Source organism: Narcine bancroftii, chromosome 1, assembly GCF_036971445.1.
Source record: "Narcine bancroftii isolate sNarBan1 chromosome 1, sNarBan1.hap1, whole genome shotgun sequence".
In the NCBI taxonomy this organism is placed as follows: domain Eukaryota; kingdom Metazoa; phylum Chordata; class Chondrichthyes; order Torpediniformes; family Narcinidae; genus Narcine; species Narcine bancroftii.
The window spans coordinates 86,206,797-86,222,846 of record NC_091469.1 but is presented as its reverse complement, the minus strand read 5'-3'; the positions used below and the strand labels follow the sequence as shown (position 1 = coordinate 86,222,846).

Sequence of the window (16,050 nt, the reverse complement as noted above, 5' to 3'; positions counted from 1 at the left end):
CCTTCAGTTACAGTTCTGAAGTTGCTTTAACAATAGCTTGGTGAGCATATAACACTGGCTTGTCCCCTGTGATGATAAACACAAATCAGTTTATGTAATAGTTTCAAGCCCAAAATGATCTGCAGTCAACATTGTCGAAACAATCAAACACAGGAATAAAACACAAAAGTTTCTGCAGATTCTGAGATTGAAGTAAAAACACAAAGCTGGAGAAACTCAGCCAAACAGTGTACTTTAAATAGCAAAGATAAAGACACATCACCAACATTTTGGACTTGATCAAAATGTAGGTAGTCACCCAAATGGTGGGGGAATCAAACACAGCAACCTATTTCAACAAAAACAAACCCAACAGCAGCAATGAGTGATACTTTGGTGAGATTTGTTTTAAGGTTATTTCCAGAATTCTGGAAGAGAATTGTTCTCTCTGAAAGGGCTTTGGAAATTCAGAAATAATTTTTAAAAGGGAATACTTTTAAATACTTAAAAAGGAACCATTACAGGGCTTTGGCAAGTGATCCAGTTTCAGATCCAAGAACCTCCCATTGTGCTGTAAGCTTTTTTTTAATTTCTCTGTTCTAGAAATGATGCTGAGAGATCTTGCACACCCAATGGAGAATGCCAATGGGGGTCAGTTTAATGGCACTTTCCGTCATCTCAAAGTCACAATCTTGACCATTTGCTTATTTTCCTGTAGCAGAGTTTGAATCGGCAACCAGAAAACAAAGATTTCCCTGCTGGGATTCTCCAGTAGTTCCTTTAAAGCACAAGATGCCTTAATTGTTATTAAATACAGAGGTAGTTCAGAGTTCAGTTCTGTGTGGTGAGGGAGGTTTGTCGATTTGAAGATTCCAGTAAATTTCAGCCTGCTGCTTGGCAAAACAAGGAATAGACATTTTTACTTTTTTCTCTTGACAACAAAATGTTTAATTAAACTGTGTTAACTCTTTAAATTTAAACATACAGTAAAGTAACAGGCCCTTCTGTTACATGAGCCCATGCTGCCCAATACCCCTAATTAACCTACATTTTGAAGGGTGGGAGGAAACCAGAGCAGCAGGAGAAAACCCATTCAGAGACGAGGAGAGCGTACAAACTCTTTACAGACAGTGCCGGATTTGAATCTGGTTGGCACTGTAATAGCTTTGCGCTAACAACTACAGTAACCATGCTGCCACATTTCTGAGATCAATTACAGTTAAGCACAGAGTGCATGGGCCAAAGCCTAGTTCAATACCAGGCTATAGGCCATATCAGTGACTCCAATCGGTGTTTTAATTTGTTCACTGTATAATGATTGCTGTCTCCACATCTACATTTAAAAATGTATTGTTCTGCAGTTCAGTCTGCTCTGTCTCCTCAGATCAGATTGGGTTTTTACCTCATCTCCCAATATGCTCTCTTTAAAAAAATAATATTTTCTCTTTAACCAAGTTATTTGTGAGCACTCCTCTCCTGGATGAACAAAACTTCCTTCCCACCAATGGATTCAGCAAACATCCCTATGTAATGGACGCATATAAATTGCTTCAACTACAGAATATAAATATGGCCTAGAAATTCGTGTAACATCAGAGTTTGGATTTATTGTCAGAGTAAATACATGACATCACATACAATACTGAGATTCTTTATCCTGCAGGCCAGGCAGAATTACCACTTATTTTGGTAGAGCAAAAAAAGTATACAATACAGAGAAGAAGAAAAATGATTAAGTGCCAAAATAAGACTCCTTAACTGAGTCCCTGACTGAGTTTGTTGTTGAGGAGTCTGATGGCAGCTGTTCCTGAACCTGATGGTGGCAATTCCCCCTCATTCCACCAGTTCAGTCACAAATCACAACTCAGTGAATGCAGCTCCCACTGCAAATTCTTTTCCACAGTATACAGAAGTGACACATCCAGCCACTGAGCTCAAGTGTCCATCCTCCTTGGGATCCTTTTTTTTACCAATGCATTCTTGAAATTGGCAATTTTGTCTTTTTACAGTGTGTCCCTGGTTGGTGATTCCACATTTGTTATTCTCTCTGTAGTTATTAATGCAAATTGTGGCAGTGGAGCTGTGTTTTCAGGACTTTAACTATTTGTTTTTTTTTGTAGAAGCGTCTTCCTGGTGTCAAAGTGAAGTACCTGTTCTTAATGTGGTTAGGAATCCTGCTCGGCAGTTGGGCACTCTACATGCATTACTCTTCCTATTCAGAATTGTGCCGAGGTCACGTCTGCCAAATGATCATTGTAAGTTACTCCAGGTTTGGACAAATCAGCCCTTTTTAATCAATGCGTAATAAAATTGAAGAGTTGGTTCAATAGTCAGTGCTGAATTATTAAAGAAATCATTTATTTTTTAAAAATTAGTGAGTGAGTGAAATATCAGAAGTAAAATAACAAAACTACTTTTAAAATGGCCAAGATTTGCAGCTGATAATGTTATTCTTTTCATATCCTCTCATAAAGCAGCACAGTTAGCGTAGCGGTTAGCGCAACACTGTCAGGACTTGGATTCGAATCCCGCACTGTCTATAAGAAGTTTGTATGTTCTCTCCGTGTCGTTGTGGGTTTCCCTGAGGGCTCCGATTTCCTCCCACCCTCCAAAGTGTACTGGGGGTTGTTGGGCATTTGGGTGAGCTGAAAGGGCCTGTGCTATATGCTTAAATTTTTAAAAATAAAATTTTAAGTGTGATGTGTTAAAGCCATAGCCTGCATCAGGACTGCATGATATTATAGTGGGCTACTCCACGGGCCGACAGAGCAAATAGTCGTCGAACACTATGATCGAGCAGGCAGCACGCGGGATGAGACGCCCACTCCCATGGGCGACAATAGCAGTCGAATTGGTCAATCACAGCCAGCGGATCGCAGGGGGTCCAATCCAGGCCCGTGCATCCGGGACACCCAATCAGCAGTCGACCTCACTCAAGCCATAGCCCGGAGGTGACACGGCCGGCTGCCTATAAAAGGTACAGCTGCAGCCAGTAAAGTCAGTATCAATTACATTCCCTTAGTGTGCAAGTCTTCTTTCTACCTTGAGCTAATAACCCAAGCTTTAACCGTAGCAACCATGCTACAGTGGTGACCCCGACTGGTCCAAACAGCACCTTGGACCCAGTGATGGAGGAACAGACTACAATCAACACTGTAGCATTGAAGCTACCAGGCTTCTGGACATCACAACCATTGGTGTGATTCCAGCAGGCCAAAGCACAGTTTGCCATTCGCCGGATCTCCGCAGACGACACATGCTACTACCATATAGTCAGTGCCCTCGATCAAGACACAGCAGACCCTGACATACCAGAGTACCAGACAGTACTTAACGGCCTGCAACTGGAGGACATCTAGATCGCCCCAGGTAACCACATGCTGCTCTGCAACACCTCAACTGGTAAACCGCACCCCATCATTCCGGTCACATGGAGGAGGCGAGTTTTTGATTCAGTCCACAATTTGGGTCACCACGCTCTCAGGACTACAATTAGAATGGTGGCCAACAGGTATGCCTGGCACGGCCTCCGTATAGAGGACACTCAGTGGGCCAAGACGTATCCAAGGTCCATCCTTTCGAACTAGCATGGTATCATTTCAGCCACGTGCACATAGACATTGTGGGGCCCCTACCTGTATCAAAGGTGGACGTTATCTATTGACCATGGTCGACCTGATGACTAGATGGCCAGAGGCAGTGCTGCTACCTGTAATCTCCATGGAGACATGTACACGGGGCATTTACTGAACATCTCAGTGGCATGTTTCGGTGTCCCTGAACACTTGACATCTGAGGGAGGGCCCATTTCACTTCCAGCCTGTGGACAGCCTTAGCCTTGGGGAACTCAACTCCACAGCATATCACCCGCAGGCCAACGGGCTGGTGGAGAGGTTCCACAGGTACCTGAAGACAACTCTGGTGGCCTGACTCACCAAACCAAAGTGGGCAGACGAACTCCCTTGGGTCCTCCTCGGCATCCGCATCGCCCCGGAAGAGGATCTCAAGGTATCCTCTGCCAAGTTGGTCTATGGTACGCCCCTAGTCATCCTGGATGATTACATTGTCTCGACTGTATGAGCACCTGGGCTCACTAGCTCCAGTTAAGCCCCAGAGCTCTCAGGCAAGCCAACACTTATCCCAAAAAACTTTGCAGACCATCACTACATTTTCATCCAACATGGGGCTCACCAGCCACCCCTTCAACGACCTTATGAAGAGCTATGCCACATTGTCGGACACAGCGGCTCCACCTGCTTGTTGGACATAGGTGGCAGGGAGGAGACCTTCGCGCTCAACTGGCTAAAACCGGCCCATATTTGGATGTTAACCAGCCAGTTACTCACCTGACCCCACAGTGCAGGGGTCAGCCGCCAAAAGACAGTGTCCTGATCGGGGGGGGGGTGGGGGTCATGTAGTGGGCCGACACAGCAAACAGTCGTCGAACATGACAATCGGGCAGACAGCACGCGGGAGGAGATGCCCACTCCCATAGGCTACAGGAATAGCAGTCAAATCGCCCAATCAGCCAGCAGATCTCAAGAGGTCCAATCCGCGCCCGCACAGCAGGGATAACCAATCAGCAGCTAGCCTCGCTCAAGACGTGCCCCAGTAGTGACATGGCCGGCTGCCTATAAAAGGCAGAGCTGCAGTCCAATAAAGACAGTGTTGATTACACTCCCTTGGTGTGTGAGTCTTCTTTCTACCTCAAGCTATAACCGTATTTTAATATCTACATCACTTGCGAATTGAAAAATATAACCATATAACAATTACAGTACGGAAAACAGGCCATTTTTGGCTCTTCTAGTTTGCACCGAACTAAGTACCCTCCTCTTGTCCCACCTACCTGCATCCGGCCCATAACCCTCCATTCCCCTCCCATCCATAGACCTTTCCAATTTTTACTTAAATTACAAAATTGACCCTGCCACCACTTCTCCAGAAAGCTCATTCCACACAGCTGTCATTCTCTGAGTGAAGAAGTTCTCCCTCGTTACTTCTAAACTTTTGCCTCTTAACTCATGACCTCTTGTTTTAATCTCTCCTACTCTCAATGGAAAAACCCTATCCACATCAACTCTCTCTATCCCTCTCATAATCTTAAATACTGCTATCAAATCCCCTCTCAACCCTCTATGCTCCAAAGAATGAAGACTTAATTTGCTCAATCTTTCTAATCTAGATGCTGAAACCCAGGTAACATTTTTGTAAATCTTCTCTGCACTCTCCCTACCTTGTTCATATCCTTGCTATAATTTGGTGACCAGAACTGCACACAGTAGTCTGAATTTGGCCTCACCAGTGCCTTGAACAGTCTCAACATCACTTCCCAACTCCTGTATTCTATGCTTTGATTTATAAAGGCCAGCATACTAAAAGCCTTCTTAACCACCCTATCCACCTGAGATTCTACCTTCAGGGAATGATGCACTGTTATTCCTAAATCTTTCTGCCTCACTGCATTCCTCAATGCCCTCCCATTTACTACATGTCCTGTTTTGAATATTCCTACCAAAATGAAGCACTGCACACTTACATCTGCCATCTTTCAGCTCACTCTTCTCAGCAGTCCAAATCCCTGCAATCTTTGAAAACCTTCTTAATTATCCACAATTCCACTTATTTTAGTGTCGTCTGCATATTTACTAATCCAGTTTACCACCCCATCATCCAGATCATTAATGTATATGACAAACAGCAAAGGACCCAGTACAGATCCCTGAGGCACACTGCTTGTCTCCTGCCTCCAGCCTGACAAACAGTTATCCACTACGACTCTGGCATCTCCCTTCCAGCCACTATCTCAAAATTAATAGCTAATGACTGAACCTTCCTAACTAACCTTCCTTGTGGAACTTGATCAAAGGCCTTACTGAAGTCCATATAGACAACATCCACTGCTCTACCCTCATCAACATTCCTAGTCACCTCTTCAAAACATTCAACAAAATTGGTCAAACATGACCTTCCACACACAAATCCATGTTGAGTGTTCCTGATCAGACCCTGTCTCTCCAGATACTTATATATACTTTCCATTAATTTACCTACCACAGACATCAAACCTACAGGCCGATAATTGCTAAGCGTGCTCCTTGAACCCTTTTTAAACAAAGGAACCACATGTGCAATATCCCAATCCTCCGGCACTATACCCATTTCTAATGACATTTGAAAATCCATTGTTGGAGCCTCTGCTATTTCCTCACTAAATTCTCTCAAGGTCCTGGGGAAAATCCCATCGGGACCTAGAGACTTATCCACCTTAATATGCTTCAAAAGCTCCAGTACTTCCTCTTCCTTAATCACTATAGTGTCCATAATTACCCTCTTTGCTTCCTTTACCCTGCACAATTCAATATCCTTCTCCTTAGTGAATACTGAAGAAAAGAAATTGTTCAAGATCTCCCATCTATTTTGGCTCCACATAGTTGTCCGCTTGGATTTTCTAAGAGACCAATTTTAGCCTTCACTCTCCTTTTGCTATTAACATATTTGTAGAAACTTTTTGGATTTATTTTCACCCTGCTTGCTATAGCCACCTCTTTTAGGTTTTCTAATTTTTTTTCTTAATATTCTTTTTACATCCAATGTATTCTCCGAACAGCTTTTTTCCTTGTTTCTTATATTTATTGTAGGTCTCCTCTTTTTACGAACCAAGTTTCCAATATCCCTTGAAAACCATGGCTCTCCCAAACTTTTGACCCTGCCTTTTAACCTAACAGGAACATAAAGATTTTGTACCCTCAAAATTTCACCTTTAAAAGACCTTCCTCCCTCTTGAAAACCTCAGCCCTAGGCCCTGACCTATACTTTTCCATAATTACATCGAAACTAATTGCACTATGATCACTGGACTTGAAGTGTTCCCCAACACATACCTCTGTCACCTGACCTATCTCGTTCTCCAACAGGAAATCCAACACTGCCCCTTCTCTAGTTGGTACCTCTACATATTGCTGTAAAAAACTATCCTGCGCACATTTTACAAACTCCAATCCATCCAGCCCTTTCACAGAATGGGGTTCCCAATCTATATTTGGAAAATTAAAATCTCCCACTCTCACAACCCTGTGCTTATTACAAATATCTGCTACCTCCCAACAAATTTCCTCCTCTAGTTCTCGTTACCCATTAGGTGGTCTATAATACACCCCTATAAGTGTAACTACCCCTTTCCCATTCCTCAATTCCACCCATATAGCTCCCTTGACAAGCCTTCTAATCTATCTTGCCTAACCACCACCCCTCTTGCCTCTCCAATTCTAACACAACTAAAGCAACCAAATCCAGGGAGTTAGCTGCCAATCACATCCCTCCTGCAGCCATGTTTCACTAATCACTACCACGTCATACTGCCAAGTGTCTATCCATACCCTCAGCTCATCCACCTTCCTTACAATGCTCCTAGCATTAAAATTCTTACTTCTTACTCTGTTTACCCCTATCTTTACAAACAACTCTATGAAGTTCTTTTTCTATCATCTCCCTCTTCTATATCCTGGTATCCAAAATTCAAGCAAGTGGAAAAAGAGAAGAAAAAAATTAAACACGACTTGGACTTGTCACTCACAGACGAGGACTGGGGTACTGCTTTAAATTTGATTAATGAATCCTCCTTCTGTGTGCAACAATGTTTATTGCAGTTCAAAGTGGTGCATAGGGCACATATTTCAAAACTTTTATATTGCTTTTATTCTGATATGTGATATGTGTAAAATTTTCGAGGCTTCATTGATGCATATGTTTTGAACTTACCCTAGTTTAGAATATTTTTGGAAAAATTATTTTCAAACTTTAGTAGTGATTTTTAGGGTCAAATTAGAACCCTACCCCTTAATTGCTCTGTTTGGTTTTTATCAAGAAGAGGAAATATTATTGATTTAATCTCAGAAGCGAATTTTAGCGTTTACCTCATTGATAGCTCGATGGGCAATTCTGATTAAATGGGGAGACAGCGCTCCACCTATTCATACTCAGTAGTTACAGGAGGTCACGTCCTTCCTAAGTTTAGAAAAAAAATCAGACATAATGTTAAACGTATAAAGATGTGGAGCCCCATTCATGAAGTATTTCCATAATTTAAAGAATTAGGGGGTTTGGATGCACCTGACCAGCACTGTCTGTTTTCTGAATTTCCTATGTATATTAGATATGCAAGTTTGCCTTGTTTAGAGGGAAGGGGCTTTTTTTCTTTTTTTAAATATTTTGATATAATGGGTTTGATTGGGAAGAGTGCACACAATTTGTACTATGCATGATCAGGGTTTTATTTGAAATTTACAAATTAACTGACTTTTCTTTTATATTCCATCTTATACATTGGATTTACTTATGTAATTTTTTATTAAACTCAAAAATATTTCAAACACAAAAGAAAAAAAAAATGAAATAATAGGTGAAGATGGGAGCAAATATTCATCCAGCAGAGTTCCTAGGTTGGGCTTTGCTGATTGAATAAAGTTATCCACTGGCCACCGAGACAGAGGTACACCAAAGAAGAGGTACAAGGACTGCCTAAAGAAATCTCTTGGTGCCTGCCACATTGACCACCGCCAGTGGGCTGATCTCGCCTCCAACTGTGCATCTTGGCGCCTCACAGTTCGACGGGCAGCAACCTCCTTTGAAGAAGACCGCAGAGCCCACCTCACTGACAAAAGACAAAGGAGGGAAAACCCAACACCCAACCCCAACCAACCAACTTTCCCTTGCAACCGCTGCAACTGTGTCTGCCTGTCCCGCGTCAGACTTGTCAGCCACAAACAAGCCTGCAGCTGACGTGGACATTACCCCTCCGTAAATCTTCGTCCGCGAAGCCAAGCCAAAGAAGAAATATGAAACAGCAATGGGGGGGGTCTCCCAGGATGAAGAGCTGGTTGATGCCGCTCGCTGTTGGGGCGACTCTTTTCAAGTCTTTCCTAATCCTTGCTTAGCAAGAGCGTCCCTGGTCAGAGATTTTATCTGTAAGCTGGGGGAGGAGGGGTTTAATTATAATGTTATTGTTTGTCTTTCGGGCAGCTCCATGGAGGGGGAGGATCCAGCAAATGCAGCAACAGTTCAATGTTTTCAAAGAATGTCCCTGAAAATAAAGTAAAAAGCTTGAAGGTTTATATTTTCATGCAAGTGAAGTTTGTTCAGTAGAACACAGTATAGTATTTTTGTCCTTTAAACTGTTTATTCTTAATACAGCTGTATTAGTTAGGCACTATAAAAGTCTCAAGCAACTGAAAAACTCACTTATCCGGCATCTACCAGTTGCCATTGGTGCCAGATACCAGGGGTTTTACTGTACTTTTTTTTTAAATTTAATTTTATGTAACTTATTCTGGACTGAGCTTCCATCACATGATTCTGAACTCAAAAAGAGGAACTCAGATAAACTAAGAGAACAAAAGATTAAAAGGGAACCTAACATCAGAAGAGAAACTGGCCAAGTTTTAGGCTCATTGACCATAACAATGAGTTATGTCATTGTTTACAAAAGTGTGTGGGATGTTTCATGCATCTCAGATTTGGAACCTTTCACTGTAGGTAATAATTATTAAAAGCACTCTAAATTGTGTGAATTATTTTTCAGTGTGATCGTTATAAGAAAGGAATTATTTCCGGATCTGCATGCAAGGACCTGTGTGAAGAAAGCAAACTATTACTTCAACAATGCCTATCATCAAACCCTGTGAATCAGGTACTCGATTTATTGGTGAGACCAATACCAGCACTTATGCAATGGTTAACAACAAGGCTCCCAAGAGGGACTGGGAGACATGTTGATGCATTGGTACAATAACGAGGCAGGCCAGCACTTACCAATGTCCTGCTAAATCTAAACTGTTCACTTCCCTGGCTCTGAACTTGGGTTTTCTACAAATCAGATACAAGATATCAGACTACCTTGTCCCCAAATTGTCATGGAGTGAAAATTATCACCTGAAACTATGGACCATAGACACAAGTTTAATTTAGGATGCAATTCCTCCATTCAGAGAGCACATAATCCACAAGTGTCAAGAGTGCTAAGGAAATTCTGCATTTGATGGGGATATTGGTGAATTTTTTTTGCCAAATAGGATTTTGCAGGTTGTTCCAATGGAATGAGAAAATTGACAACAACTGACACTTATTAATAAAGTGTACCATCCAGAAGATGGAACTGGTCATTTTTTTAAATTTAGACATACAGCAAGTTTGGCATAGCAGTTAATGCAATGCTCTTACAGCACCAACAAGTGGGACTTTGGTTCGAATCCCATGCTATTTGTAGAGTCGGTACGTTCTCCCCGTGTCTGCATGAGTTTTCCCCGGGGATTCGGTTTCCTCCCACTGTTCAAAATGTACCAGGGGTTGTAGGTTAATTGGGTGGCACTGACTCGTGGGCTGACATGGCCTTTTTCTGTGCTGTATGTCTACATTTAAATTAAATTTAAACAGGCCCACAAGTCCGTGCCCCCCAAATATACCCAATTAACTTACAACCTTGTACGTTTTGGAAAGTGCGAGTCACCTAGAGGAATCCATGCAGTCACAGGGAGAAGGTACAAACTCCTTACAAACAGTGCCAGATTTGAACCAGGTCATTGGTGGTTAGCATTGTGCTAACCGTGCCATCCAATCAAACATCAGAACAAAAACACAGGAGATGCTTTGTGCTTGACATGTTGAGGGTCTTGCCTTGAATCTGGAATCACCTACCATGCTGTAAATAAAAAAGAATTTAAAAAGATTCTGTTCTCTGTCCAGTTCCCAGCTGAATTCATCTTTTGTATTTCCTCCTTCACAATTCTAACAAATCCCAGGAATCATCAAAGAAAACTCAATTCTAGGCTTTTGCCAAATCACAATAAATTATATTAGAGGTGAGTGACTTAGAATATGATGTGCTGTGTTTTTCAAGACGTTAAGCTATGACCAAAGAGAGTTAGTTAATGTGTCTAAAGAAACCGGATGTGCAACCATGGCTTTGCCTTTAGAATCTTCAGAGGTAAACGTGCATAGAATTTTTGAGAAAAATAATTCTGTCCCTCAGAACAACAACTTGAATTTATATTCCATTTATAAATTGAAGCAGATACAATAGTATCTTTTCAGAGGCTTCTAGATAGATACATGAATATTCAGAGAGTAGAGTGATATGGAACGTGAAAGCAGAAGAGTTTCAGCTAAATGCAGATACCATGTTCAGCACAGACACTTGGGCCATTGGGCCTGTTCCTGTGCTGTACTGTTCCATCGATAGATTTTCAGAGTGAAGGTATTTCTCAGAAGCAATAACAGGCAAAATTTGGGTCCAAGTTACCAACAGTGACATCAGATTCTCTGGTGTAATTTGAACAATAATTGAGGCATCACTAATGTGAAAACTAATATGGGTGAGTGGTATTTGGAGCGAGTTGGGACATGATAGGTAAATCTTTGAATGATCAAAATTAAACAGTGTCCAATGTTCAAAACCATCGGGGACAGCCTGCAATAGTTGAGTCCCAATGAAAGATTAATATCAATGAACTTGCCCAAACATATCAGCTTACATCCTCATCATGTGTTAAAACACACCACTATCAATTATTTTGACATACAGGCAATGTTGCTCTATTAACAAATATAGCAGCAAATTTGTCCAATGAAATATCTCATAAACAGCCAAGGTAAATAACAATATGTGCTTTAAGAACTTAATTTGTTGATTTCTGAACTTAAAGTCTGAAGTACTGCATTTAGTTTTGGCCACCACTCCTTAAGAAAGATCTCATGACCCCCACCAATCTCACTCCCGACACCCCTCCCCCCCCCCCAAATCTAAGACCTGACGCGGTAGCAGAGGTGCAGTGCTGCCAAACTCGTTGTTCACCCTTAAACCCCCCCCTGTCCTCACCTACCACCACCCCACCAGCCTCCATATTCAACACCATTATCGTCTGGAATATCCAGCACTTACTACAGGATCCTACTACCAGATACATCCTCCCCACTCTACCTTCTGTAAGGATCGCTCCCTCCGTGATACCCTCATCCCTCCCTACTAATTCCCCCCCCCCCCTCCCGCCACCTGCCCCTTTGACCGCAGGAGATGCCACAATCACACCCACATCTCCTGAGCAGTTCCAGCTGTGTGGGGGATTATGGGTGAGGAAAACAGCCATTACTCCCACATTGAGCCAGCTGCCATCTGCTTCTCTCCCACTGGGTGCTCGGAGCCCTTTACCACACCCTCCTCTGCCTGGCAGAACTTTTCATCACTTTAAACAACTCCTTTAACTTGTCTCACTTTGTCCAAATCAAAAGAGTAGCCGTGGGTACCCGCATGGGTCCCAGCTACACCTGCCTGTTTGTGGGCTTTGTGGAGCAATCAATCAATCAATGCTGCAAGCCTACATAGGCAAGACGCCTCAACTCTTCCTCCGGTATGTCGATGGCCACATCGGTGCTGCCTCATGCACCCGCAATGAGCACATCAACTTCATTCACTTAGCGTCCAACTTTCACCCCAATCTCAAACTCACCTTTTCTATCTCTGACAACCCTCTCCCCTTCCTGGATCTGTATCTCCATCTTGGGAGACAAGCCTTCCACTGACATACATTATAAACCCACCAACTCCCACAACTACCTTGACTACATTTTCTCACACCCTGTCCCCTGCAAAGATTCTATCCCCTTCTCTCAATTTCTCTATCTCTGGCGTATCTTTTCCCAAGATTAGGTCTTCCAGTCCAGATCTTATGAAATGTCTGTCTTCTGCAAACATGGCTTCCCCTCCACCACCATCAACTCAGCTGTCACCCACATCTCTTCCATTTCCTGCTCATCTACCCTGGCCCCCTCTGCCCCCAGATGCAACAAACATAGAATCCTCCTTTATCTTCACCTACCACCCCACCAGCCTCCACATTCAACACCATTACCCTCTGGAATTTCCAACACTTACAACAGGATCCACTTCCAGACACATCATTCCCTCTCCACCTTCTGTAAGGACCACTTCCTCCATGACTCCCTCGTGCACTCATCCCTTCTCACCAATCACGCCCCCAGCATCTTCCCCTGTGGCCACAGGAGGTGCCACACACGTGCCAAAACCTCCTCCCTCACCATGGTCTGGGGCCCCAAACAGGCCTTTGAAGTGAAGCAACACTTCATGTGCTGGGCTGATTTACTGTATCCGGTGCTCCCCTTATGGCCACCTCTGCATCGAGAGACTGGGCACAGATTGGGAGATCACTTCGCTGAGCATCTTCACTCCATCTGCACCAGTGATAGAGACCTCTCAGTAGCTATTTCAGTTCTGTGTCACACTCCTACATTCACATGCCTTATGTACTGTCCCACCAAAACTACCCACAAATTGGAGGATCAATGCGCATTTTTCCATTTGGGCACTTTCCAGCCAGATGCCATTTAACATCAACTTTCCCAATTTCTGCTAACCTCCTCTCCTCTTCCCCCTCCCCCACTCTTTCCAGTTCTCCTCCCTCCCTCCTTCCTTTGATCACTGCTGTCCCCTCCCTCCTTTCTCCACCATCACCTCCTGCCTTTGCAACCACCCCCCACTCTTGTTCAGACACCAGCTAACAATTTTCCATATCTTGATGAAGGGCTCAAACCCGAAACGTTGGTTATGTATTTTTACCTTTGCTATATAAAGGACACTGACTTGCTCAGTTTTTACAGCTTTGTGTTTTTACAGCTTCCTGTAATGCTCCCATGCTTTAACCTTCCCCTAGGTTTACAGTGGTGTCTGGAGAGGTAAGGAAGTCATTATTAAGTGTGGGATAGAAGATGCCTTCAGAGCAGATCTAAACCCAGAGACTTTACCTCGGAGAGACCTTGCGCTCTTTGACAAACCAACCAGAGGCACCTCAATGGACGAGTTCAAGGAGATGCTGCTAAAATTCCTGAAGGTTGGTTTAATAGAATTTCTTATCAAGTGTCCCTGATTTGTAAACTAATCTGATGGATTCAATCAGATTCTGGATCTGTCACGACAATCGACATGGTTTGAGGCAACTCAAATTTTAAGGTAGATTTCCTTCACTTGCCAAAGGTTGAGTATGAACACATGCGTTGGAATGCTGACAAGCTGTACTGAATGCCTCAAAGGTGAGCATCATCCTTAATATAACAGAAGGGTCATTATCAATACACACATAAGCTGGAGAACCTCAAAAGATACAGGAACATCGATAGGAAGTAAAGGTAACCAGCATTTCGGGCCTGAGCCTTTATTCAGGATTTGTTACATTTTACTTCCTGTGATGCTGTGTGACCTGCTGAGTTTTTCCTGGCTCTTTTGTGAGTTGCACTTCATCCCAGCATCAGCAGATTTTCTCATTTAAAAAGATCTTTAACAACTCTGTCAGTGACCTGCAAAATCTTGATAAATTTGGGGAGACAGAGCCAGGCGGGTGGAGACATTTACTTACCTCTCTGCAACCCATATTTAATTGATAGCCAATCATAAATATTAAAACCATGATTTTAAAAGTTCATTCAAGAACCCCTCAAGATTTCTAAAATGTACAATCACACCTGTCCTCCAAGTAACAAACACTATTCATCCCAATAAACCCACTATCTAAACTACGAGTGAGGTAAGGCAAGAACTAGAGGACACGAAAGGGGAGATGGTTAGGGGGAAAATAGAGGGAACTTCTTCATGCAGAGTGGTGAGAATGTGGAATGAGCTGCCAGCTGAAGTGGTGAATACAGGCTCAATTTTGATATACAAGAAAAATTTGGACAGGTATATGGATAAGAGGGGCTTGGAGGGCTCTGGTCTGGGAGCAAGTCAATAGACTAGGCATAGACCAGGTAGGATGAAGGGTCTGTTTCTATGGTTCTAGGTAGCTTAAGAACATCTCCACCAAAACTATTTGTACTTAATGAACCCTAAACCAATGATCTAACCACCTACTTTTGCCACTTGGTTTAAATTAATTTGCACACTCATTGAACTCCCACGGACATTTTGTTCAGAAGATTCACATAAATCTATGCTGTTTTCTTGTTCTTATTTGGAGTCTGCAATGCTGTCAATCACAATGCTTTTATTTTATTTCAGGCCAGTCTTGGAGATCAACAATCGCTCGGAAACCTTGTCACTAGAATAATCAGAATGGCTGACATTAACCAGGACAAGAAGGTGTCCTTAGCAGAAGCAAAGTCCATTTGGGCTTTGCTTCAGCTCAATGAATTTTTATTGCTAGTTTCTCTGCATGAGAAAGAACACACAGCACAGTTGCTGGGCTTCTGTGGAGACTTGTACATCACCGAGAAGATCCCCTACCACTCCCTCTATAGTCTCAAGGTGCCGCATTTCCTTGAGGCAGCTTTGCCCTCAGTGGTGCAGAAGAGCCTGAACCAGTGGTTTGCTCCTGCATGGCCCAAGCGAGCAGAAATCACGATCGGACTCCTTGAATTTGTGGAGGAGATTTTTCATGGTACTTATGGTAGTTTTTATATCTGCGACACAGACCCAAGCAACATAGGCTACAATGAGAAATACGATTTTAAAATGGTCAACCTCAGGAAGGTGGTGACAGAAATGACTCTTAAAGATTTCTATAAAGGGCGTCATTGTGAGCACAACACAGACTGCACACATGGGAAGGACTGCATGGCAACCTGTGACAAACTCGTGAAGCAATGCAATACTGAACTGATACAGCCAAATCTGGCAAAAATTTGTGGTTTACTGCAGGAATATCTGCTGCACGGGGCACCCTCTGATTTCAGAGATGAATTACAGAGGCACTTACAAACCTGCATGACACTGAATGGTTTAGCAAGCCAGATGGAGGTACATCATTCACTACTGTTGAACAACATCAGAACACTACTTTGGAAAAAGATCTCTAACACCAAATATTTGTAAAACTATCAGAGGCTCTCTATGCATTGTATTTGGGAGCCTTTAATGTAATTTATAAATTAGTATCAATTGTGACAACCACTTTGTGAAATTCTCAGCAAGTAACTGTAGGTCCCCTAGTAAGACAATTTAAAACACCTTGTCAAACCTTGTCTGTTGTAGTATGAGGGATGAAAATGTTATTAAAGGTGAAATATAGCAGA

The 16,050-nt window shown here is 42.8% G+C and overlaps 1 protein-coding gene across 8 annotated transcripts in view; it reads left to right on the top strand.

Moving 5' to 3' along the window:
• dipk1b (divergent protein kinase domain 1B) overlaps positions 1-16,050 on the top strand; it is a 43,271-nt gene extending 27,221 nt beyond the window's left edge. For 6 of the 8 annotated variants that reach the window (XM_069932308.1, XM_069932268.1, XM_069932286.1 and 3 more), the window contains exons 2-5: positions 2,100-2,234; positions 9,560-9,682; positions 13,701-13,877; positions 15,038-16,050. In XM_069932308.1, the coding sequence (XP_069788409.1) occupies positions 2,139-2,234; positions 9,560-9,682; positions 13,701-13,877; positions 15,038-15,850 (1,209 nt within the window). In that variant the 5' untranslated portion in view covers positions 2,100-2,138 and the 3' untranslated portion in view covers positions 15,851-16,050. The remainder of the gene's footprint in view (positions 1-2,099; positions 2,235-9,559; positions 9,683-13,700; positions 13,878-15,037) is intronic. The other 2 variants (XM_069932277.1, XM_069932259.1) reach the window with 1 other exon arrangement.